Source organism: Genypterus blacodes, unplaced genomic scaffold (genome assembly GCF_046128005.1).
Source record: "Genypterus blacodes isolate CSIRO-AG114 ecotype Tasmania unplaced genomic scaffold, CSIRO-AGI_Gbla_v1 ptg000003l_1, whole genome shotgun sequence".
NCBI lineage: Eukaryota > Metazoa > Chordata > Actinopteri > Ophidiiformes > Ophidiidae > Genypterus > Genypterus blacodes.
Genome location: NW_027466817.1, coordinates 9,616,195 through 9,642,500, shown reverse-complemented (window position 1 = coordinate 9,642,500; position 26,306 = coordinate 9,616,195). Strand labels below are relative to the sequence as shown.

General features: G+C 45.6%; 2 protein-coding genes across 3 annotated transcripts in view; both read left to right on the top strand.

Moving 5' to 3' along the window:
* The window catches only part of bmp16 (bone morphogenetic protein 16), an 11,745-nt gene extending 4,400 nt beyond the window's left edge, over positions 1-7,345 (top strand). For both annotated transcript variants that reach the window (XM_076141372.1, XM_076141379.1), the window contains exons 3-4: positions 4,006-4,379; positions 4,740-7,345. In XM_076141372.1, the coding sequence (XP_075997487.1) occupies positions 4,006-4,379; positions 4,740-5,827 (1,462 nt within the window). In that variant the 3' untranslated portion in view covers positions 5,828-7,345. The remainder of the gene's footprint in view (positions 1-4,005; positions 4,380-4,739) is intronic.
* A 16,092-nt stretch (positions 7,346-23,437) lies between these two features.
* ppp1r37 (protein phosphatase 1, regulatory subunit 37) overlaps positions 23,438-26,306 on the top strand; it is a 30,466-nt gene continuing 27,597 nt past the window's right edge. Inside the window, exon 1 of the mRNA XM_076141264.1 lies at positions 23,438-25,249. Coding sequence (XP_075997379.1) covers positions 24,499-25,249 — 751 coding nt within the window. The 5' untranslated portion in view covers positions 23,438-24,498. The remainder of the gene's footprint in view (positions 25,250-26,306) is intronic.

The following is a 26,306-nucleotide window of genomic DNA, read 5'->3' as shown; positions in this document are numbered from 1 at the left end:
AGAGAGAAAGGGAGAGGGAGTGAGAGGGAGAGACAGGGAAAGACAGAGAGAGAGAGAGAGAGAGAGAGCGAGAGAGAGAGAGAGAGAGGTGAGGGAGAGAGTGAAAAAGAATAAGGGGGAGAGGGGGGAGGTAGGGAGATAACATAAGGAAGACTGGGTGATGACGTGAAAGAGAGGAAGATGTTTAAGTGGAAAGTGATGGTATGTGACAGAGCGGAGGACAAAGTTGGAGGTATGCAGAGAGGAAGGAGGAAGAGGAAAGGGAGCGGGGGATGGAAATAAACAGATAAAAACAGACAGAACCATGTTTGGAGGATGGAAACAGATTTCCTCCAGGTTAATCAAACAGTACAGACGCTCGCCAGGCCGAGCAGCGACGCACGCCGAGGTCAAGCTCCCGTCTGAGCAGAGGTCATGTCACCACTATTAGCACACAAATACACACACACACACACACAGAGTTCAATTTCACCTTATCCCCTTTTTGAGCCAAAGTGCTTGAACGCCGAAGCACACTGAAGTGAATGTAGCAAATACTACAATGGAGAAGTAGTAAATGTCCTGTAAGTACTTCTAAATAATAACATATCAGCAGAAATATGTACACAAGTAACCAAAGAAAGAAACCCAAGAAAAGGAGACCAAAAAATTAACTAGAAATTAATTCAGATTGACACGAAAACAAAGGAGGAAAAGAAAGAAGAAAAGAAGGAAAGAGATTACAAAAGGTAAAGGAGTAAGGACAAAGGAAAGGAAGAATAAGGTAAAGGCAGAAGGACTGACAGGAAAGCCTAAATCTACTTAGGTAGTTTAAACAAGTATCAGCAGTAAATATACTGGAAAAGAAGAAAAGAGAAAACAATAGAGAGAAGTAAATTGAAAAAGACACAAGAACAAAAAAAGAAAAGAACAAAGGGCTAATGGAAGGACACAAGGAAGTATGTATGTGTGTGTGTGTGTGTGTGTGTGTGTGTGTGTGTGTGTGTGTGTGTGTGTGTGTGTGTGTGTGTGTGTGTGTGTGTATGTATGTATGTATGTATGTATGTGTGTATGTGTGTGTGCGTGTATGTATGTCAAGTGATGAAGTAATGTAGAGCAGCCTGGCCTCTGTAGCTTACAGCTTCTCTCTTCTTCTCTCTCTCTCTCTCTCTCTCTCTCTCTCTCTCTCTGTTCCTCGCCCAAACACACCCTGAACCTTTGAGCCCTGCAGTCACCTGGGTGGGTGAGCTCTGTAGGTAAAGTACAGGAGCAGAGGTGTTGTTGGCCTTAATCTGCTCTTTACGAGCCTCCTCGCCGTGGGAGAGGCCGCGAGCCCAAGCGTCTAATCTGTAATTGTCCTGCGCGCCGTTGCCTCAGGTGAAACAGCCGTGGGTGTGGCCAGGAGAGTTTAATGGATAGCTAGCAACGATCCCACGCTTGGTGTTGCTCATTTTCCCAGGCTTACCCTTTGAACTGCACACACAGCGCACAAACACACACACACACACACACTCTAACACCTGTGACCTCTTTTCAAACCCTTTTCTGACAGCACGGAGAGATTAGCGGTCATTACAGTGTCATTATGTGTTCACTCTGCCATAAACGGCATTGTTATCTCGCTGTGGACAGCCCTAATCGATTCTCTGTGCTGCAGCCTGAACAGATAGAGGAGATAGAGGAGAGGAGAGGAGGGAGTGAGCGAGGGAGAGATACGGCCCAGCTCGGACAAGGAAGGAGATAACTGCTAACTTCTTTTTTAAGATAAGAGATTTAAGATAGTTTATTTAAGTCATTTTGCATGCAACTGACAGCAATCACACACAATTGAAATTTGTCTTGCACCCCCTACATATCACACACACAAACACATGCACTACAGAGGGGGTGCAGGGCAGCCATTTTTCGGCGCCCGTGGAGCAGTTGGGGGTTCAGTGCCTTGCTCATGTGCACCTCGGCAGTGCTGGAGGCAAACTGGCAACTCACTAGCTACCAGTCTGCTTACTTGGTCCACACGGGGGACTTGAACCGGCGACCCTCCGGTTCCCAGTCCGGCCCAGCAGACTGAGCTACTGCCGCCCCGACAGCAATGACACAAATTCACATGAGAGGGAGACACCAGATAGATAGGGAGAAAAAAGGGAGAAGGAAAGACAGGTAGAGAGAGAGAAAGGGAGAACCAAGTGGAGAAAGAGAGAAGGAGGCAGAGAGAGTGAGAATAAAGAGAGAAAAAGGTTACAGAGAGAGAGAAAGAGAGAGTAACGGACAGGTAGAGAGAGAGAGGTAGATATATAGAAAGAGAGACAGGCAGAGACTGTGTGTCTTGGGTCAAACTCTGCTATCCTGTTGTCTCTCATTGGTGGACAAGTTTGACACCTTTGCTCTCGACCTTTGACACCTCAGCCAAGTCGCCGCAGGTCAGGCGCGTCGCTGCCCGGCCGCTGTGTGATCAGCAGCTCAGTCATTAACGCTACAAAGGTGTTGAGGGTTAACAGCTCGCCGTGATGATTGCGTTGACCTCTTGTCTAAGGTCGAGTTCTTACGCCGAGTAGCTCAGGGGGATTTAAGCTACAAAAGTCATAGCCCAAAAGGTAAAGGTGGTAAGTACAGCATCACCATAAAATCATAAGACCAATCTCTGGATCAGGATCAACCCGACCACCAGGTCTGATGCCCTCATAAGTTATCCAGCTGATAGAAAGACTGACGGACAGAGAAACCAAAACACGCTAAACGATAAATCCTCTGTGGCGGCAAATATATCTTTGAGTGTGAGTGTGTGTGTTTTTTGTGCGTGTGTGTGCATGGTTGTGTGTGTCATAACCCCCAGTGACTTGAAACAGGACGAGAGATGAGAGAACAGTGAAGATTCTACTTATCCATCATTGTGACAGGCCTACAACTCCATAACATGCCACTAGAGTGTAAATTCTATATGTATGTTGTACGCGGTGCTGTGATCTCTTTCTGGTGTCTTCGGAACACATACAACCACGCACACACACAACATATTTTGCTTGAACTAACTTCACAGAAAAACACGTTAATTACCCATGCCTAAGTATCCAATGAGCTATAAGAACCTGGGGAGTAAGAAGCCTGCCATAAATTAAGACAGAGAAAACAAAATCGCACAGTAACAAGGAAACATCTTCATATGGATATGTAGACATTAAATTCTTCAACATATGCTACATGAAGACTAAAGACTAATGAGAAAGTGGTGTGTACAGGAAGGAAGACATAAGCATGATATACTGAGTCCGGGATGGTCTCATAGCAACCATCTCTTTGGCAGATTGTGTCATTTTGTCATATAATTTACAAGGCTCATGTGTAAATCATGTATGGCACCCAAACATGTCACTTCAAAGTGAGATGTCATTGCTGAACTATTTTTGGAAAGATTTCAGAAGGAATCTTTATTTTTAGAAAACAGTCTGAACGTATACCTAAAGTTACTATATATTAACAACTAGAAATGCATTTCCTGAAGAAAATGTGCTGTTATTGCAATTGCTGAAATGTTTTTGCTGAATGCTAAAGAAGTGCCTGAATGATTGTGTGAACTTCTGAAAAATGTCTGAATGGTTTCTGTACCTGAAAGAATGAAGAAGTTACAAGCAGTTTGAGTGACAGCCAAAGCTCAAATCCTTTGAACTGTTATAACAACAGATGCAGCCAATTAGGCAGAGACAGAGGTTAGCAGGCAGAAAATACCTGATAACCACATGTCGAACAACTCTCGTGCAAAAACTGTAACTGCTATCTGAACTTTTATTGAATGACTTATTTTAATAGGGATTTTTCAGCTGAAATATGCTGAATATTTCAGATTGTATAAAGATATGAGCACCAAAAGTCACAGCAATAATGTCCTTGCATATTCTGAACAGTTTCGTGTTTGCATGATGTCTGTAGGTTGAAGTATGTGGAACTAGTTGAGTGCAAAGAAGAAGAAGTCTCAGTGAAAACCAGCCTGTTGCGTGCTCAAGCATTTCTTTATTTGTCCCTTTCTCCCTGCAGGTCCACCATGTTCCCTGCTAACCTCCTGCTCCTCATGGTCCTGCTGCTACCTCAACCCTCGTCTGGTCGCCAGGGTGGAGACGCCAGCGAGATCGACCGTGGAAGGGTTTCCCCTCCGCTATCCTCCTTGTTGCCTCCGCCGGCCAGCTCGGCTCTGGAGCCCAATCTGGCTCAGACCATCCAGAGTCTCCTCCTGAGCCGGCTGGGTTTGCAGTCACAGCCCGACCCTCGGCCAGGCGTTCCGGTGCCCCGATACCTGCTGGATCTGTACCGCTTTCACCAGCAGCAGTACCATCTAGTGGAGGACCCTTCCTTTAGCTTCCCTAGCCACCACATCCAGGAGGCCAACACCGTACGCAGCTTCCACCACACTGGTACGACCAAAACTCTTTCCTCATCGTTGTAAATCGTAATTATGAGAGACCTTTGACACTTTGTCTCAGTGAAGGTGTTTACACATAAAATGTAATTATTTTATTAGGCGTTGATGACGTCTAAGGATCCATTTTATGGCAGTGTTACCATTTAACAACTTGACACAACGTGAGATCCATCTGTCTTGTCTTAGATAAGATAAAATAAACATAACAATGCTGAAGTCAACATACACAGGAGGGACCATCTCACTGTTGTACTTGCACTCGATGCCTACACTAATCTGCACCCTCCCAAAAGAGGAAATAAGACTCAAAAACCATGCATATTTTTTATATCTGTCTTCATTTTCCTTTCAGAGCCCCTTAGAAATAGCCCCACTGCAGAGGAATTTAAGAGGGTTCACATCTCCTTCAATGTATCCTCCATCCCTCAGGATGAGAAGGTGATCTCCGCTGAGCTCCGGCTACTCCGCAATGGTGCTGCCAGCTTGGGCCCCGGGGCCCACAGAATACGCCTTTACCTCTCTGAGAACCACAAGGACCCTGAACCTGTTCTGCTAGAGACAAGATTACTCACCACTGGCCACAGTAATAAGCCCAGTGGTTTATGGGAAGGTTTTAGCCTCAGTGCAGAACTCCTTCATAAGGTCCTGGCTGGGACAGGCAGCCTGGGCTTCCTTCTGGAGGTCTGTCCAGAGAACAGCACCACCATGCTCCACCACCAGGAGCTGCCCCCTGCTGTGGGCAGGGTGGAGGGGAGGCGAGAAAAACACAAAGAACATCTGAGGGTTTGCAGGTCCGTGGGTCAGGACGAGCATAGCTGGGCCCAGGAGAGACCCCTACTGGTGACTTACAGCCACGATGGGCGTGGAGAGCCTTTAGTCAAACATGGCAGGAGGACCCCCAGTGTAGGTCAGAGGATGAAAGGGAGAAAGGGGACTAAAGACAAGACTAAAGACAAGGCCAGAGGCAGCAGCAAAGGCCGCAAAAGAGACCAAGCCTGGGGGAGGGACAAAAAAATAGGTTACACGGGGCCTGGCTGGGGAGGCGATAAGGTAGGGGTCAACTGGAGCGACCGCGGAAGAGTGAAAAGAAATGGAGGCCGTGCTGCAAAACTGAAACGCCTCTCCCGTGCCAGATGCCGCCGCCACCCTCTGTACGTAGACTTCAACGACGTCGGCTGGCACAAATGGATCATCGCCCCCAGTGGCTATGATGCCTTCTTCTGTCTGGGAGAGTGTCGCTTCCCCCTGGCCGACCACATGAACTCCTCCAGCCACGCCATGGTCCAGACTCTGGTGAACTCTGTGAACGGGGCAGTTCCTCGGGCCTGCTGTGTGCCCACCTCCCTCAGCCCCATAGCGCTGCTCTACCTGGACCCTCAAGACCGGGTGGTGCTGAAGAATTACCAGGACATGGTGGTGGAGGGCTGTGGCTGCCGGTAATGAGCTGGAGGACTCCCTCAGAGAAAGATGGACGGGAGCGTCGAGGGAATAGGATAAAGAGCAGACGGTGGGAAGAAGAGACTGAATACCCCAGCTAACTGCCAACCGACAAATGTAGCAATACAAGAAGGATGGGCGGAGATAAGAGAATGGATGTAGCAGCTAAATCATCACGATCCAGAGCAGGAAAGTGAGATAGGAAAGAGCAAGAGAAACATCATCCCAGCATTCTAAATGTCTACTGACCGGCTTTGTTCACCGCTGAGAGTCCAGCGCTTTAACATCAGCTGGTGTCTGTGTTCCAAGTGCTTTGCCATTCATCTCACTCTAAAACCAAGAGATATGTGAATGTTGTGTAAAGCAGCAGAAATGGAAAGACAATTAGATTAGCAGACTTGGACAAAAGACTTAAACTCAGTAGATGTCAAGTTTGTGTAATGCCAAGTTCAGACTATGCAACTTCAGAAATCCTCCACGGTGGCAGAGGCCCAGGTTTGCTCTGCGGACGCTCTAGACAATGGGAGGGTTTGTGTGTTTTTGTCTCTACGTGATAAACGGGAACATAATAATTGTTTTCAGACAGAAAACATGGAGCTGGAGAGGGAGATGTAACCTGTCACCAGCTGAACTGAAGTGGTCTGAGCTTGGCATAAGCAGCAGATTTTCCATCAATACCATATGTCTATGATACAGGTGTAGATAGAAATACGACGATGGCACTAACATGACATCTAAACGCTAAGTCTGCGGTGACAGCGGAGTGTCAGAGTGCGTCTGTTTGGATGAAGGACAGGTTGTCTGCTTTGAACAGACCGGTGTGCGTCCCAGCCAAGCACCCACTCCATCACAACTTATTTAAAACCATGACAATAATGCTGAGGAACTATTATGCTATTGTTTGAATGTACTACTATCACTATTATTTAAAGAGACTTTTTGTACTTTTGCATTGCCGACATGAAGAAAATCCAAGCGACGATCGTCTTGTCAATAAACATAAATCCACTGAATGGCGATTCTAACTTAAAAAGACACATAATGTATTTAAATAGCAGCAATATGGTGTATTTAATCTTAATAATATTTAAGATGCCTGCACTCAACAGAACTTACAGCCAACTGAAATCCTGCTTCCCACACAAAGTAAGTTATAGGAGCTTTACTTCTGAATTAACCGTCTGTGTTCCTTCAATCATCTACCTAATCTTTTGTGTCCATCATAAGAGTCATGGAGTGAAGTGGCGTCGCCATCATAAGCTGAACTAATAAGTCAATTGAAAGCTTGATGTATTGTAGCTACTGAAGTGTGTAACAACAGCTCGCTGTGTGTGCATGTCTCAAATAAGGACGGCTGATATTAAACCTGGGACTTTAGCGTCTTTCAAATGGGCTTCGCTAAGGTTCTTACTAACTGTTTCTCAGTGTTGCATTTTCTCTCTACTTGGAAACATTTAAAGCAACAGCCTGTAAAATGTTTGACTTAAGGAATTATACCTGTAATAAACAGAACAAGCAGCACAGCTGTCATATGACTTTTCTGTTGCATCAACTGTTTACTCCTTTTATTGCCACGTTTGCATTTCACCTGAGGAGGAGGAGAGGCCCAGCGTGATCCGTCCGGTGCAGATAGATGTCCTGTCAGGTCCAACGCTTTGGCCGAGGCAAACCTTATAGATTGCACATGAATAACAATGTACAGAGATAAAAACAAACTATTAAACATACATGCAAAAACATATGAGAGATCGTTACAGTCAGTGTGGGTCTTAATGAGTGAGCTGAAGTTGATTTAGCGTGGAGCAACACATTTATGGTCTGTAGTCTTTTGTTGTGGCTAGTTTAAAGAGAATTTAATTTAACCAAGTAGCTTCTGTGACCCTCACATTCCTGTGTGTTTGAGAAGAAGCACCCCCCCCCCCCCCCAACGGACACACACACACACACACACACACACACACACACACACACACATACACACACACACACACACACACACCCCTGCCTCACGCCATCCACTCTCTGTTCGCACACACCACAGCATGGATGAGAGGTGAACGGCGTCAAGCCCCGCAGCCGGATCACTCAGAGCTGCACAGGGAGGCTGGAGCTCCCTCAGCTTCCTCCTCCTGCATATTTCACCTGTCAACACCTGTCAGGTAGCTCCTCTGTGTGTGAGTGTGAGTGTGAGTGCAAGTTATGTATGTATGACAGAGGAAAATGGGGGCAGAGTGAGAGATACAGTTTAAGAAAGGGGGCCATGGTGTTTCATATACAGATCATTTCTTTAGAGAGTTTGTAGATAATTCACCTTAGCTTAGAACAAGCTATAATACATGATGAATCCCTTGGTTGACCTCTGAGTTCGACCTCTGAGGATGACCTCATTATCTGCAACCCCTCTTTCATGCATCTGCCCCCCTAATACTTCAGCATTTGAAAAAAGAAAATTCATACCTTCACCCTCTTCAGCCTAATAACATTTATAACAATTACATTACCCTGAGGTTGATGACGTGATGGCTGTGTGGATTGGTCACCTGGGTAACAGGTGTGTAATCTGTATGGAGTGTGATCACTATGACAACAGACCAGGATTATACGCTTGTATTCAATTCCCTCCGGCATGTAAACAATTTAATTATCACATCATGAAATCTGTATTGTGATAAATATGCAAAAAACATTTCATTAACTCAAGTAAGCTAGCTTTCTTGCACTTAGGCATATTAGCATTAACGCTAGCTAACTAGCTAGCTAGCTTGTGTTTTCCCTCTACTTTGAATTTGCAGAAAGTTTGGTTTTCTATTCGTTGGCTGTTGGCTGTGTTGCATCATGGCGTGTCAGGAACAGGTGCCATTGCTCAGGGCCGCCTTGTTGCATCAGGTGTTGAGGGGTCAAAGTGTGCAGTGAGCTCATCGAACCTTGACCTCTGCCCTTATCAAGACCTCCACCTCTGCCTCTCACAGGGGCTCTGGTTCTGAAGTCTTAATGTAGTTTGTACAGAGCACAAAGACAGGATACGACTACCCAGCTTATCTTGTCAGGTGTCAGGGGTCACTCTGAGGCCTTGACCCAAACAACCCTGCGTCAAACTTCCTCAGTCCATAAATCATGCCGGGGGGCTGCTGAGAGGCAGCGGAGGGCCGCAGGTGTCTGGATTTATCTGTGATTTGTGCCAGATAAGCAGTCGGAAAAAAGGCAGTGTGCAAATGCTTTACATTACAGAGTCGTTCAGCAGAGACGGTCTGCGGGAGAGATAACGAAAACCAGAGAACGGCTCAGGGTGAAAGGTGCAGCTCCCTCAGACTGTGCAGAGAAAACCATTAAACTATATTATTATGGGTCATATTCATAAAAGTTGATGGTAAATGTGTCGCTCCACGCTAAATTCCCTGCATGGGAATCTCAGCTCATTCATTAAGTCAATGTAGTTTAATTAGCACATCAGGAACTAACGATTATGAAGAAGAGGAGGCATTAGCTTAGCGAGGAGGAAGGAGTCTATCAAATATTCTGAGCATTTCCACCCACTTTATGCTCTCACAGAATGCTGCTTCAATACAAAGATCCAAATTTTGACTTCTTGCCATTTCTGTTGTAGTGTGAAGGACTCAAGAGAATCAAGTGAAGAAGAATTCTACAAACAGTCTGAATGTATCTTCAACAACAACAGAGCTCCATCCAGAATAGCTCAGCCGTTATTGATTATTGATTACAAGGTCACGGGCACACAGAAATGCAGGTTTTGGGTGTTATAAGTGGAAGAGAATTGTTTTGCCTTGGAGGAGTTTTGTGCCCTCTAACTGCTTTCTTGTTGGCTGTGAAAATATCAGTCTGTGCTGTAGGTGAACTTTGGAACATCTCAGTCGTTCAGAATCCTCAGTGCCGTGGATGCTGCTTCCTGGTTCACTGCGGTGTGAGAGCAGACTGGAAATGGCCTCCCTCTCTTCCTGCCCACGCTGACAGAGTTGAGGTGAGCTGCAGATGGATTCTGGTCTCCTGTGTGCCCTGCAGACTGACAGCCTGCTGCATGGAAACTATACTCCCACCACCAGCTGGTCTAATGACTGACTGCTGGGTCAGCTGTGCAGCCCACCCACTGCATATATGGAACACTTCCCTCCACGGATTGAGGGAACAATCACAACCTAAAGCCCTGCTCAGACGGGGTTAGCATACAATACATCTGTAAAGTAACTTTTATCACATTTACATTGATTCGCACGGGATGAGAGATGTCTCATAATGCCTCGGTAGATATTACAGATAGGAGTGTCTGTATGTTTACGTGTGTCTAAGCTACGTAACTTCCTCTACTCTCAATAACGAGACAGGAAGAGACAGGGATTAGGCTAAAGTTCGCCGGTAGTTTCGCTGTCGATCTAAGGGAGATGCGTTAACTGAATGTGTTTTTGAAGTTCGATAGCTGTGGCTACTGGTAATTCCTCGTGGTGCTTGGGGGCTAAACTGCTAAACTTACAGTAGGCTTCCTGCCATAGCTACAAGTGGCTTGTTAGCTTACCAAAGGAAAGATGTCTCTGTCCATGGCATCCTCTTAAAGTTTGAACACTAAAGGTCTAACGCTACATGTGGTATATGGGTCACATCGAGCTTCTAGCGCTGCAAATTTTCACACAAACAAATCAAAAAAAGTCAACACATGGACATAAACCTGTTGGCGAATCTGCTTCATGACAAATTACAAATGTCATTTCATCTTCCACAGGAGATCATCGCATCTGTATCTGTGGACTCAGCCAGGCCTCTGAAGCAGGCAAGGCCATAAATAAGAGCTGAGATGACAGTGATATACCAGCAGCAGTATACCTGCGCGTTGCTTATACTGCAGGGTCAGATGCCTATAATGGCTGCAGAATATTCCTTTTGGACTTCACAACCAGTTTTCAATCATAGCAACCCCATAAGTACAGTAAATTGCATTTTGATACATATAGAGTGTCACACAATAAAATGATAATGTCCCAAATCGCTATGGCAGATGTGGATGTTTCTTCCAGTTGTGTGCGTCTGCTACTGCTGAGTTGGTGGTTTGAGTCTGGAACACATAAAACAGATAGCGAGGGTTTTGGGTTTCGGCCTGCGAGCTTCAAAGACAGACACATGCTGAAACTAAAAAGGGTGAAGCTGGACCTCAGGGTCACAGAGTGAGGCAGGTGCAGCGCGGCGGAATGCTTCGCCTGTCGACCGGAAGTGAGCCTGTCAGGAGCCAAAACCTGAGGCCTCTCTCTCTCTGTCTGTCTCTCTCTCTCTCTCTCACATACCAAACACATCCACTCTTCATTTGTCTTCCCTCCCTCCATCTATTCATTTACCTCTTCATCTCATCTCCATCCTCCCTTCCCCCTGCAGCTCAAGGATGAAAAATGATGTTTGTACAGGTGTCTCACGACGTGGATGCTGTCCCTGCTTGAATGGAAATCGCATTCATTCCTTCCTGTCTCTCTACCATTCCTACTTTCTCTCGCCGATTTGCTTTCAACACTTCAGGCATGCATTTCAGAGAAATCTACCATTGCGGCCAAGACGAAACTAAGAGGAGACATCCTGAAGCATTCAAACCCGGAAGGATAAACGTTCCTTTTACCCTGTCCGCATATACTGTATTTTGTTTGAAGGGGCTCATTCTGGCAGTCAGCATTGCATGTAATACCTTGTTCTGTTTCTGCAATAAACCTGCAGTAATAAATCTGGAACATTAACAGTGAAGATTGTTACATTATTACATCTTGATTTAGCAGGCAAACATTTAGACTGAAACAACACATATCCTCACACAATCCTGACTTCACCTCAAATGTGTGGCCACAAAAGGTTTCCTTTAGGTGTTTTGTGATTTCATGTCAGTGTAAATGTGGCCTTTATTGGTGAATTTCTGGTGGCGTCTGGCAGCCTGGTCCAGAGTAGAGCAGACCAGAGCTCTGTTTACCATTGTACCTCTCTACTCTCGTCATTGTGGCGTTTGAAGCTCTGTTTCTCTCTACCTCCACCAGGGGGCGCCAGCCCAGACTCAAGGACTTCCTCTGCATAAGGACAATTATCACCCCCCTTCCTAGCGCTTTGAATTGCTACAGGACCATTCAGTGGACAGGTACGGTCTCTATTTCAGGGAATCTAGAAGTCCCCTTGATCTGTTTTGGGTTTTTTTTTTGTCTTCGTAGCGATGATGAATAATTTCGAAATTGAGGTTTTAGTGATTCTGTGGATTTAAGTAGATATTTGGACTCTGGTGGGTCAATCCTCACCCAGAGACCCACCCTCACGTCTCTTATGTCTCCACTCTTGAGGGACAGCCAACACTGAAGGCCCCCCCCCCCCCCCCAGACTAATCAGCCCTGAAACCATCACTCAGTCCGTGTCCTCAGTGTCCTCGCTCGCTCACGTCCCCACACAGTAACAGAGGCATAAACACATCTATCACCGATGGTTGCCTGTCGATGAGCCAACGGTGCAGAGTGGCAGAAAGAGACGGTGAGGAAAAGGAGGGGGAGATGGTGAGGAGCGAAGGAGGAGGGAGAAAGATGGAGAGGGAGACGAGAGAGGAGCTGGTGGGCAGCTGTCGGTCTGTTTACCTCGTGGACGTTGTTCTTCTCCAGATGTTTAGAAGGAGCGCGGCGAGGAAAACAGAACGAGAGAGGGGCGGGGAAGAGGAGAGAGAGAGAGAGAGAGAGAGAGAGGAGGACGTGACCGTTTGCTCGTTGCCAGGATGGACTCATCTTGGTTTACTTTATGACTCACAGACTTTTAAGCTTTCTCACCAGAAAACAAACTACAAATTTCCTACATCCTCATCCTCCTAAATCAGTGTAACATTTGAATAACTTCCTTCTGTGCTATTTTTACCCTGCGTTCAGGAGGCTTGACTGATAAGTTCTGAGCCTTTCACTAAATTATTACTCAGGTGATTTGTCACCCTCAGACTTTCCCAAACATTAACAAGGCTTTATCAGGGAGGATATAGGGGTTATGTCCTGGGTGGGTTGGATCAGAGATGATTTTCCTCGCTCTTTTTCAGTGTGTGGCTTTGGCAACCACACACTGGAGAGGGAAAATGAATAGAAAAGAAAAAGGTTGTAAAAGGCAGTTTTGCAAAACGAAAACAGTCAATTACATCTCTTCATACTGGGCTCAGAACTTATCAATCAACCGTAATCTATATGCAATGTGGACACATATTACAATATGATCTTGTAATGGGTGAGTAAAGGAAAAACTCATGTCCTCATGCAGAAATAATGATTGAGTTGTTGAACGTCCAGGTTTCCCTGTAATCTCTGCTTTTGTTTCCAGGTTTTGTGCTCTGGGGGATTTTCCTGTGTAAGGAGGAAGAGAGGGAGGAGGAGGAGGAGGAGGAGGGAGGTTAATCCACAGGATTCAGGTTTGCTGTTAAATTCTGTGAAGTCATGTAAGCGTATGTCCGCTGACTCTGAGGGAGCTGCTGACGCCTCAAACGCAGGCTCTTCTCTCTGGCAAAAGATGGAAGGAGGGAGAGGAAGGCAGGGAAGGCAATGGGGAAACGTGAGGAAGAGACTGACAAGGAGAGGAGAGGAAGACTGAAGTGAGTCCTAAAACGGATTCATTTCCACAGTGTGAGAGGTTAATGTGATTTCCTTTCACCCTGGAACAGGACGAGGCTGTTTGAAGACAAAAAGAAAAATGTAAAGAAAGATTTTGAGAAAAAAGTTCATATATTTTCAGATAGCAGTTGAAATGTTTACAAGAATAAGGTTGAGTACAAGAGACAAAGAAAATGTAAGGGTTATTTAAAAAATAATGTGACACGATTAAAGTTCCGATATTTGGGAAAAGAGAATTAAATGTATATTAAATGCATTTCCTGAAGAAAATGCTGTGTGATTGCAATTTCTGAAAGGTTTTGCTGAATGTTGAAGAAGTGTGAAGGTCTGACAAATGTAAAAATGGTTTCTGTACCCGAAAGCATGAAGAAGTTAGGAGGGCCTGGAAGAAGGCCTGAAGGAAATTTGAAGAGATTGGAATGGCTTTTAAAAAGGATTTTTCAGCTGTAAAATGCTGCTTATTTTGGAAAAAATGAACGATATGGACACCAAAAGTCATAGCAATAATGTCCTGAATATTCTGAACATTGACGTTTGAATGTTGTCTGTAAATTGTAACGGCAGCTCTGCTCTAATAACGTAGCTAAAAGTAAAAAACGAGTGGTCATTGAATTTGATGAATGATCGCCATGGGTAACCCCACCCCCTGTCGCTGAGCGGCGGCGGTACATGGTGCTCCTGAGATGCATTAAGGCAGACCGAGGCCTCTGCGACCTTCCTCGAAAAAGCGACGAGAGGAAAGGAAGAGAAAAAAGCGTGGAGAGGGGGAGAGGGGGAGAAAGATGCCTGGCATACAGATTAGATTAGCACTTTAAAACATCTGTGAACTCGTCCGGCCCGAGCTACCGCTTCCCCACAGATTTGGGCCTGATCTCACATTTTCTTTCTCTCTCTCTCTCTCTTCCCCTCTCCACGTCTCGTTCCTCCACCCTCACCCTCTGGTTTCTCTGCTGTTTTCTGACCTTTATAGTCAAAATTTGTGTAATCAATGCTGAACTTGTTGGAGTGACTCATGATTACTGCTCAGCCGTGCAGTCCCGTTCCCTGAGGGTGATAACTGAGTTCCAGCTGTTTTTGCGAGGCGCGATAATGTGTGCTACATTAAACACCCTTTCACAGACCACCCATCCCTGGAAATGAAGGTGCAAGGAATAACATCACTTCTAGCATCATCGCCGTGCGCCTGCTGGGAGAGAGAGCATGGGGCCTGATTTGGAGGAGAAGGCTCTCCTTCATTCACTCAGCTGCAACTCCAAGGGGAGGAAGGGTGGGGACGCCGTGAATACAAAGAGATGGAAAGACTGATATAAACCCTCTCATCTCCACTGGTGGGCCGGCAGAGACTTAATCACTGAGGAGAAGATGAGCTGAGATTCTGAGGAGAGGAACGCCAATCCCTAACTTCTTCCTCTCTTCTTTCCCACGCTCATGCTGTCGCCATCAGTAATAAGTGATGCCCCCCCCTCAAAGTCTTACCCTCCTCCATGCAGGCACTCCACCGACCAGGACTTGATCCTTCTGCTGGCTTCCCACTCACAGACATGGTAAGTTATAAGAACCCTGGAGCAGGCCGGAGCTACTAAACCAAGATCTCTGCAGTGGTGGGCGGTTGTTTTACACATACGTCGCTTAGCAACCACAATATAGCCTTTTACAGCTCTTTTTAATGCTGAGTTCTTATTAGTCATTTGTCCTTTATCAATCTCATCTGGAAGTGAGACTCTTTTTAAGGTGTGTCCCTTTAAACCGTGGCTTTATGCTTACATCAATGTCTTCGTGATGAAAGCGAGTGTGTCGTGGTTGAGGGCAAGATCTGGACATCGTATGGGCCCTTTCCCGACAGCAAGGGGAATCGTTTGCTCCATAGCCAGGAGAAAAGGAGGAAGGAGTTACCAGGTATAACCTGCTGCTTCTGGCTGATCGCTCTAAAAATAGGTTGTTTTCTAGAAACATAATATTCTTCATGGCCCGCTGTTAAATTTAATTTGTAAAACAGTTGTTATTTCGCCTTACTTCACTTCGGAATCCAGCTTTTACAGACAATATCACCATGGAGCCAAATCCAGCAGAGATCAGTAGTTTACTGGAAGCGTGTACCCTCTTTCAACAAAGTCAAACCGCCGCCCTGCCTGTTCCAAAACTTGGCATGAGTAATGATCCGGTGCGCGCGCGTGTTTGCGTGTGTGTGTACCTCACATTTGGCAGATTGTGACCACGGCTAGTAGGAAGGAAGCGAGAGGACACCAGCCAAGAAGACATGGAGCATTTCCATCCCAGGACTTACGTGACATCAACAAAGCCTGTTGTAATAACAATGAGCACTATTGCAGGTGTATGTCTAAAACCAGTTTTAAGGATGCCTGGCAATGGGATTATTACAACATTCTTATCTAATATGAAGGAGCAGTGTGTTGTATTGGGTCACAGCATGGAAGCGGTAAGACACAACAAGCGGCATAAATATCCCACACACTCCATTTGAATTAATGCATTGAGGAAGCAGCTCAGGAACTGCAAGCGGACAGAGTGGAGTCCATCAAATCACACACACAGCTATTTTTTTATGAGCTGGATTGTTTATCTTTCAGCAGAAACAGTCTGTGATGGGCCATTTAATTGTGAAAATCATATGTTTTAATGGGCCACATTCTCCGATTTGCATCACAGCTGGGTTCTCGTTCACACTCCACTGGGGGGCAGTGTCACATCTAATAAACCATAATGTAGAAACCATAGAAGAAATGCAGAGACGGAATTCACTGCCCGCCCAGTAGGAACGCAAGCAAGGCACTGATTGTGGAGTTTATTTCGACTTTGTCAGTGTGACCAGTGTGCAAAAGGATCAGGGGCAAAAGTCAAAATCACCCTTTTGTTCTAAATTCTTTACCCTAAAGAACACAGATAGGGGGTGAATTCCCGAATTCCGCCGTAAACATCAGCTAGCGACCCATTTTCTAGTTCTGATTGTCTGAGATCGCAAATTTGCTCTTTCCTAACAAAAACGTAGCGAGTATGTCAGGCAGCGGCCATTTTCCATGTCACTGAACAATGGAATTAAAATGCTTACAGTAAAAATTGTTCCACTATGTGAACTTTAATGAGCATTTCAAACAGAATACTTGTACATTACTTTATACTTTACGAGTATACTCATACATGCACACTCATGTTCCAGCAGTGGAGGAAGAGTATGAGCCTGGATGATCAGTCAACATGTCAAGGTCCTGCAATTGAGCAATCAGCACCTGTTTACGTCCTGCCATGTCTCCGTCCCCTTGTCCCTCTCTCAGCGTTGTTTTGGCTAAAGCTGCAGCACAATAATATAAATCACAGCTCTGCTCGTAGCCAGAATGAGAAAACCAAGCCTGAATCATCCCGAGCATCTGTTCTTCTCTGTAAAACACGCAAACACATACAGACACGCACTCGCAAACAACCCCGAGTTGCAGTCGAAGCCTTGAGCTGTCAGCACAGGGAACGGAACCCTGCAACAAGTGATGTTACGCATCGACAGACAGAGATGGACCTGAGGCTACATGTGTCCAGATGGAAGAGGAACGGAACTCTGGCCAAGGACAGGTGAGACACTAGAGGGCGCTCATGAGTGCTCATACCGCCACCGAGGCAGAGGCATGACGACTCTACCATATCCGCTTCCAAAGTTACTAACATAATTTTGTTGTTGTTGTTATAGCGCCACCTTTGGGTGTCATATATCTAAGCAGTGAGGTTTCATGTCCACCAAGTTAAGTTACAGCAGGCTGATTCATTAATTAGATGCAAACTTTGTGAAGACCACGCCCACTCAACTTTGGCAGCCAATCACAGCAAAACATTTAAGAAAAATGAAAAACAAAGATAAAAGTTGTAAAATTTAGTGACAGTTGACCTAGGATTTTAGCCGGAAATTAGAACAAATGTATTTTGGCAATAATGGAAAAAGGTGGAATATCTTGAATGCAAATGGGCGTGGCCTATATGGGTGGATGTGGATGGACAAAAAGAATCACACAGGGATTACGATTCTGTGATTTTTGGTTCAGTGAATTGCCTTTTTCAGCCTGAAGGCTTATCTGAATCAGTTTTTTCTCACCTACGTTGTCCGCGTGGCTTGCGAGCTACTTGAAGATGACAGAATCTCAGAACAGAACAGATGCTGTGGTGGAGGGAAACCAATCAAACAAAACCAGGCAGCGAAATCAGTTACGCAGACGCCGGTGTCCCTCCGCTTCCCCTCTTTGACCCCTCGGCGCTTCGTCTGCCTCGGACCAGCGGGGAGACCTTGGGAGCTTCCTAGGCCGAGCTTTTCCTCTGAAGCGATGCTCCCAAGAGCGTCTAATTCACTGGTGTCAGTGTGTGAATCTGACATAAGAAAGAAGACAAAGTATGTCAGATAGATTAGAAAGTCTTTTCCAGTTGCAATTAAACACCCAGATTCACATTCACATAGGTTTGTTTATGTTGGTGGGGAGAACATAGCACAACTTCCTCCACCTGGGAATTGTTTCTGTCAAAGGAATCAAAACCTATGAAGGCTCCAGCTGTGAAATGGAGCCTTATTTTGAGTTTCATAGTGAGCAGGGTTGTACTGTAAAGTGGGTGATATCGTCTGGGAAAAATGAAAATGCAACAACAATTTATGTAACAGAAATCAGGAGCAGTGATGTTAAATGGACGGTATACTTTAATGGCGGAGGTCCGTCTCTCTTTCCTCTCTATTCGCCCTCTCCTACTCCCTTTCTTGCGCCCAGTAAGGTGGTTGGAGGACGAGGAACGAGTGCCAGGATCACCACTTCCTACACGGCGGTTCTCAGGGAAGCGGCAGGGCTGGGAACAGGAAACACCCCGAAACACATCGCAGACAGAAGGAAATGAATATATAAAGAAATGGAGTGAAGGCCTCTGTGTGTGTGAGAAAGAGAGAGAGAGAGAGTGAGAGAGAGAATGAGAGAGAGAGAGAGAGAGAGGAGGAGGAGGAACAGGAAGCAAATTAAATGTGAAAAAAACGGAGTTATACAGTGGAGAATAGTGTGTATGAGAGCCAAAACAAGTTATGGCTGAAAAGAAAAGAGAGAGAGCGGCTGGAGAGAAAAACAGATGGAGGAATTAAAAACAGGGAGGAATTGGAGATTTGCACAGGTGGGATGAACGGATGGGTGGATGAATGAATGAAACGCAGCGATGGAAAATCTCTTTGTCCTTCATCCTTTCCTCTGTCCTCTAATGACGTGGCGCTGGATTTGCGGTGGTCGTTCCCCACACACAGGTGCTCAGTGCCAAAACCATTTCCCAAGGTCTACTTGGTGGTTCCGTGATGTTTAAAAAAGGAAATGTTTTACTGGGAAACCGGTGACATATGTTATGCATATATGGTAGCCGTCGCAGCTGTCCAAGTAGAGGAGAGGAGAGGAGAGGAGAGGAGAGAAGAGGAGAGGAGCAAATGTCCCCCCCCCCCCCCCCCCCCCCCCCCGCCTCTCTTTTTTTCATCGCAATAAAATTCTAAAGTTCCAGAAATAGCACTCAGGAAAGCCGCCCTCTGGAAACACAGTGACTTTCGTGTTATTACTTTCCCAGATCAGACCTGTGTGGCAGCCTGGCAGCGACGAAGCATCAGTGAGGAGGCAAGGAGGCGAGGGGGTGAGGAGAGTCCCTCGTCCCTTTCAAACTCCTACAGTCAAATGTAATATTGAATCAATGAGCCCCAAAGCAGAGGGACTCATCCAGGTTCCGAGGGTTTAGGACCCGACACACAACAGCCTAATACCACCGTCAGGTATCACCTGTGAACAGTATCTCAATGAATTGGTATTTTAGGTCACAATTCTGCAATTATTTTTGTGTGGACAAGCAAGTAAAGAAATAAGTGTGACCACTACATCACTATGATAATACATATACATGTTGATTATAACCAACTACAGTGAAAAGTGTCGGGTGAATTTTGAACGTTAAAATGTGCATCCGTCGATCCAAAGAGCAGACGAAAAGCCTCAAATGAGGACACAAATCATCCACAGAGGGAGTGAAATGGGTTCACCTCCATATATCGGGGTCTCCTCGTACCTTCAGCACTGCAGCTCAACATCCCAGCAGTGCGTCGGTGGATCTGGAAGTCTGCTAAAGGACGGAGTTGGCCTTCACATCAAGGCCTTGGAACTGGAAGAGGACGGCCGGCTCTGAGCATTCGTTGATGTGAAAAAATGTGTGTGTGTGTGTGTGTGTGTGTGTGTGTGTGTGTGTGTGTGTATGAGTGTGTGTGTGTGTGTGTGTGTGTGTGTGTGTGTGTGTGTGTGTGTGTGTGTGTGTGTGTGTGTGTGTGTGTGAGCGCGCTCTTGTTTACACATATAAGCACATGCGTTTTGTGATGATGACTTGAGCAGAGTTTGCTCCCAGCTGTTTTCAGTATGTGATCTGTATGTAAAGGTCAGAGACAAGCGGTGGGTCAAAGCACCCCATGTGGACGTCTCGTTAATGACCTATTTACTTCTCTTGTGCTGTGATGTCTGTAAGAAACCACCTCAGATTCATTTCTATATATCAAGCAACTGACTAAAATATGAAGAGGTGAACTTAGAGAGAGGTTTAAAGCACCTCAGGAAGTCCATAAGGTTCAGTAATGTTGCACTCTGGGAATGACTCTGTCTCCGCTTACAGTGGAGGCCGAACTATAATTGTTTGTTCATTAACTTCAAATTACAAGCGGGCCGGACACTCAGCACCTTTAACTGCTATCTAATGTCGCTGTTATCTCCAGAGATCTATGAATGAGAGGAGAGCGGCGGATGACAAATGGACAATTATAGGGAGGAAGTTTGGTCGTTTTCGTTAAGGTTAAGGCCCTTTTATAATTTGGCAACTATTTCAGTGATGGCCACTGGCTCTCCAAAGAAATGTGTGTGGAAAGGCTTGACTTGGCTACTTTCTTCGAATTTTGAGTTTGTTGGGGGAGCAGTGAGGGTGCAGCAGGTAGGGAGGCGGAGGAAGTTTTCATTTATCCCACCCACTTCACAATGTTTCTGACCGCTACCGTAAAAGTGTGTGTGTGCGTGTGTGTCTGAGTGGAAGAAGGCCAACCCTGATCCTTGGATTTGTTTCATGTGCTGATTGATGGTTTCCCTCAGATCGAATACAATATCCTGCGGTCCAGGCATGACGTCTCTATAAAGCTGAGGAAAGGGGAAAAATCCAAGTCAAAAAGCATTACACCGCAATCCTCCTAAAAGCCACAATTGTGGATTTATTATCAGCCGGGGACGGCGAGAAGCCTCCACGTGTCAGTTGAACACACCGGGATACTGTATGCACGTCCACCTGCCCGACACACCGAGAGGAAGAAGACCTACATCTAAACTCAATGATCGATTCTGTGAGAGATTGCATGCTTGGGAGTAATCCCGGATAAATGATGTCGCTGTTAAAGCCATCATAACTTAGCCGCCACATAAGAAATCTCATGACACCTCGCGGCTCTCTGCTTTAACCTTCACTTCTTGGATTTTATGAACGTTTGGATCCTTTCTCCGTTTCCTCTTGCCGTCCCTTTCATCTTCTCCTCTCGCTCGGCAGCAGACGGCAAACTTCAGTGTTACTAGCTACTGTTGCTAATAAATACTGCGGGCCTTCCGCTTCCCTCCAGATGCAGACTCTCAGAGGGACGCGGCGAAACAAATGGCTTGTCTCAATGATGACAACTCACCTGATGGAAAACTGTAGCCCCTAAGTCCTGCAGGCTGATCTATTCACTGCTCACGGCACATAAATTGAGTCGCCAACCGACGCGGTGACTTTACCGTGCACACTCTCGCATGGACCTTATGTACTGTTCTTACTGTATGTATGTATCTGTATGCATTTGCAGGTTGCGTCCCGTCCTCCTCGTGTCAGGAGGGTGAAGAGAATCACATCCAATCTTTGCAAGGACGACCTGCTGGGAAGGTCCTCGCTTAATTTGTCTTCCCGCTGCTCTGTGATTGGCCCCTTGCCATATACTTTTAAGTGAATCTGATCTCTGAACACTCAAATGTCTCTCTCTCTCTGTCTCTCTCTCTCGCTCACTCGCTTGCTCGCTCTCTCTACCAAGGTAAACGCTTGCTTTTAAATTGGAAAGCAAGGATGACAGCGGGCAATGACAGAGTCCCCCCCGTCTCTGCGTTACTGTAAAGGACGCACACAAAGCTCAGGCAACACGTGGCCCCGTGCTCCCAGCTGCATGATGACACGTTTACATTTACTGGTGCAATGTGCTGGGTTTTCAGTCGTCTGCTGTAATCGAACCCCCATGCCCATCAGGAGCTTCTTTCTAGACTTCATGTTTATACTGTGTGTTCTCCAAAGGCTTTGACTGAGAACTGACAGATTTCAAGCATTAAGACTTTTTAATCCTCTTATTCCATCACCTTTAATGTATGTATGAATGTATGATTAATCACCCTGGTGCATTAAACATGACTATGTGACAGTAAATTTAGGAAAAAATACTATAGTTAAAGTATTTTAGCTGCTGATGTATAGTTTATTTAATACTGGGAATGCTGCAAGTTTATCATTAAAAAACAAGCATTTAAAAATGATGGCAAACATGAATTGGAAGAGTAATTTTGACATAATTCACTTTTGTTTTTAATAAGATAGAAAATGTAATGGACACATCAGGTTACTTTGGGATATGTGACATGTGTGAGATATATGAGGTTGTTTGCCAGACCCTAAATTCTATCACAGTGTCCACATAATAGCATTAAATAAGAAGCATTACGTAACAACAAGGCCTCCTGTCAGGGTACTCACACACTGCATTAACAAGAGCTTTAAGTTTTACTCCTAAATGAAATATCACCTCAAAGACTGACCTCTACACCTATAAAACACAACGCTGTGTGTTATGGTGAAAGTGTTGAATAGCTTTGAGACGTTTCAGCATGAGTTAGATCCACTCTTCAGCACACGGTGTGTGTTTTGGATGGAAGACTTCATAATGAATTTAACAAGCTGCTCAGAGATGAGTCATCGGCCTCATCTTCAGGGCACTCAGAGAGACGCTCGTAATGAGACATCCCAGCACAAAGTGACGGGTCCAGGAATCACTAAATGTGATTTTGTGAGAGCTCCTTCATCACTGTAAGAATGTGCTGAGTTCTACAGGGGACGATGGTCAGACACTGCCGAAAGGACGCTGCCGCCATCTGCTGTTCATGTGGAATACACTGAATTTGGTTTACATTATAAGGTCTCTGATTCTTTTACCTGGAAGGAAAAGGTGACGAGCTCTTCTGCATTGGTAACTAACCGAAATAGTTTCTATTGCTAATAAGAATTGATTTTATTACAACCCACAACTATGTTTGTTACCCTGTGCAACAGTGCCTATGCTGAATGTATCATTTTTCAAAGACTTTATTAACACCAAAGAAATATACAAAATTATGAATTAATGACCATATAAATAGTATATCAATTAGTGTTACAAGATTATAAGTTGAACAAAGAAAATAATTTACCGAGAATTGGACGAACTCGGGATTTCCCATGTATAATCAATGTGACAAAATTAAGACGCTTAAAAAATATATATTCTGCAAGAAAAGCATATACATTAATGATGAACTTTTGCTTGTTTTCATGAAATTTACCCATTAAAATACATTTAAAAGATTAACAACGTACTTAAAACATGTATTTGGGTTTTGTGAAATAAACAGTCTTATCCTGGAAGGTAAGCACGAGACATATTAACAACAAAATTGAACATATCTAAGAGTTAAATCTGTAGTAAATTGTATAGTAAAAGTTTTAAAACCATACTTGAATACATGTTCATCACTTATCGTTACATTTGAGCACAACTGTCAGAACAAACACAGATAAATAAATAATAAATAAAGTAACATTAATATTAATGAGGTCTTCTCCCTCTTGATGTGTCGCAGCCATATTTCGTAACACTCCGGAACGCTGCGTGTGCTTGAACGTCGCCCTGTAGGGAAACGAGTGACGTGCTGACGTCAGACATGTGAACAACAAACAGTTGTTGGACTGGCAGCAAGCTAGCGGACGCTAACGCTACATCAAACAGCTGTGCCTCGACGCTCGGACGCCGTGATTCGTACGACACCTGCGCGTCGGAACATCTCACCGACTCTCTGAACGTTTATCCCCCGCTGTGTGCCGACAGGTGTTACGTCGGCACGAATCCGCGCCGCTAACATTAGCTACCGAAACATGCTCACGGCTCCGAGTGTGACGCCTGTTTTTTTCCTCCTCGCCGCTGGTCGACGGTTGTGATGCGAGCCGAGTTTCTTCTGCGCGACAGAGGTTGAGACGAGGTTCTAACGACCTGAAAACATTTTGTCCCGGCACTGGAGAAATGGACTTGTTGGAAGGAAAGCAGCTGGTGTCGCGTAAACAAGCAGATGTGCGACCGAACACGAGCCTGGATGTCGTTGTTGGACAACAACTTTAGCAAGCTAGCTATCGTTAGCTCGCTCAAGTTCATGCAAATGAATCGGTATCCTCGCCTGCTGTAAGCTCACTCAGCCAGACACCAGGAGTTCATTTTGTCCTCTGAAAAGCTGCCGGCGATGTTCTGACGACCGCAGAACCTCGCTACGCTTCACAGTTGGAGCAATCGGTTTTGCTTACAGCTGACAGAAATAATCCTTAATCAATAGTTGAGCAAAGTTCTCAGCCTTTCAAATAAGCATCTGCCTCTCAGAAGGTATTTAATATATGTTGTAGTATTTTTTTTTTAAAGTGTCATCTGTAAGAAAACGCTGTTAGAATAACTTCAATTTGTGAAGGATGTAGCAAAGGCAGCCGTGGTTTGGTCGAGTGAAACCAGAGTCTGTCGTTACATAATTAGTTTTCTTCTTATTGCACTTGTAAATGTGATTATTGATCTTTGTGAAGAGGCCAGGACAGGTGCACAACGCAGTGGACTGACAGGGACCGAGGCAGCAGCAGGTCAGGAGGTCACACTCTGGCTCGTCCATGTCACTTGTATTGTAGTGACACTTTAACCTGATATCCAGGCTGTCGGGCACAGTAGAAGACTGAAGAAGTTGCACTGGAAATGAAATTATGAATATCGAGGAGCATTCGCTAGATTTGTGCAATGTCAAGGCCAAAACAAACGTGGACAATGATCACAACACGGAGGGGGTCCTTCCCCGGATCTCTGAACTGATGATGGACAGTGACACTGGAAAACAAAGCATTGTTTCCACAGAGGCCCCCGAGACTTACCTAATGCCCCAGCTCACTGACAACCTTCAGGGGGCCGAGGGGGATAGACGTCAAGCACAAGAGACGCTAGAAATTGATGAGGTCAATGGAAACGGAAAGAGCGGCATGGTCCCCGACGCCCATGTGCTCGCAGATCCCAATGACTTGTTCTTTTCTAATGAGCAGCACAAGGAGAATATTGAGGTGGAGGATATGAAGGAAGATAAGGACGCCGGCTCAGCAAAGTATGCTCTGGGGGACGACAGTGGGGACATGGACATTGGTGTGGATCTGAGTCTGGATGAGAGTGGAGTGCTGGAGGGTGAATCAGCAGATGTCAGGCCTTTGTCACGCAAGATTGAACACTTGAGCGTTACTGATCCCGAGCCCCCGGCTCAGGATGTCCCTGCGAGCGGCGCACCTGAGAGCCCCTCAGACCAGAGCCAGGAATGTAGCACAGAGGCCTCTGCTAAAGACCAGGCTGTGCTGCCCCCCACGGCGGAGGAGGGGGACAGTAAACACAAGCAGAGTGGCAAACGGGTGACGTTCCCTTCAGACGAGGATATTGTTTCTGGAGCCGTGGAACCCAAGGACCCCTGGAGGCACGGTAATGCTGTGTGTTTGTGTGTATCTGCATGTGCGTGTGTGTGTGTGTGAATTCTGCTCCGTCTGCACAAATCGCTTCATTTGAGGTTTACCTGGATGTATTTCTCAGAGGATTACCAGCTGTGTTCAGAGGTTTTTCTCTCAAACTCCACATGTAAGACGTCGGGGTCAGAAATGGAAGAACGGGTGGACCACGGTTTTATATTCTAAAACATTATTCTGAGTAACAATGTTTGTGTGACGCATTGAATTCATTTTACAAAGCTCACATTGTTGAATAGAAGAACTACATTATTTGGAGGCTAATCACATCTGTACATCCCAGCACGGCAGAGAAATACTCCCAACAGTTTAGATGAAGTGGGCCGGCTGTCCAACTGCCCGGCCACTGGCCCACCCAGGCCCTTACATGGCCTCGCCACCGAACAGGGAGGGGGAGGGGGTGATAATTAAAATGTGTCCTGTGGTTCTGATGCCATGTGTAATCTGTGAGATCAGCTCTGACACACGAGGCGCGTGTGTGTTAGTGTGCGTTCCCGTTTTTGAGGTTATATTGCGTCGGTGTATTTCATCCGAGCACACCGGGCTCATCTCCGCCTGCCACGACGGCACCGTAATCTGCTTTGGCTCCAGGCAGCACCTGTGCCCCTCTGCCTGGCTGTGAGATTCCACCACTCCTCTAGGTGTGCCGTGTTCATACAATGGGATCCTGTTCAGCCAAAACTCCTACATTCAAGCAGGATGTGGCACTGCTATTACTATACGGATGTTAAGTACCTCAGTTCAAAGTCACTGCTCCGGGATAACTAATCATGTGATAATGTGCACATTAAACAATTTCTGAAGAATCGCACACCTCTACCGATCCCTTTTAAATCAGGCCAACTTATGTCCTCCCCTGCATCCTGTTTCAACAAGAATAAATAACAGAAAGCAATTGTCACCATCCAAGCTGGGGCAAACCGTTGGACAGATTGAGCACTGAGATATATGCTGTCAATCTGAATCTGTTTAGTGTACTAAGACTCCTTTGACACGTAGAATTTGCGTGTTCACAC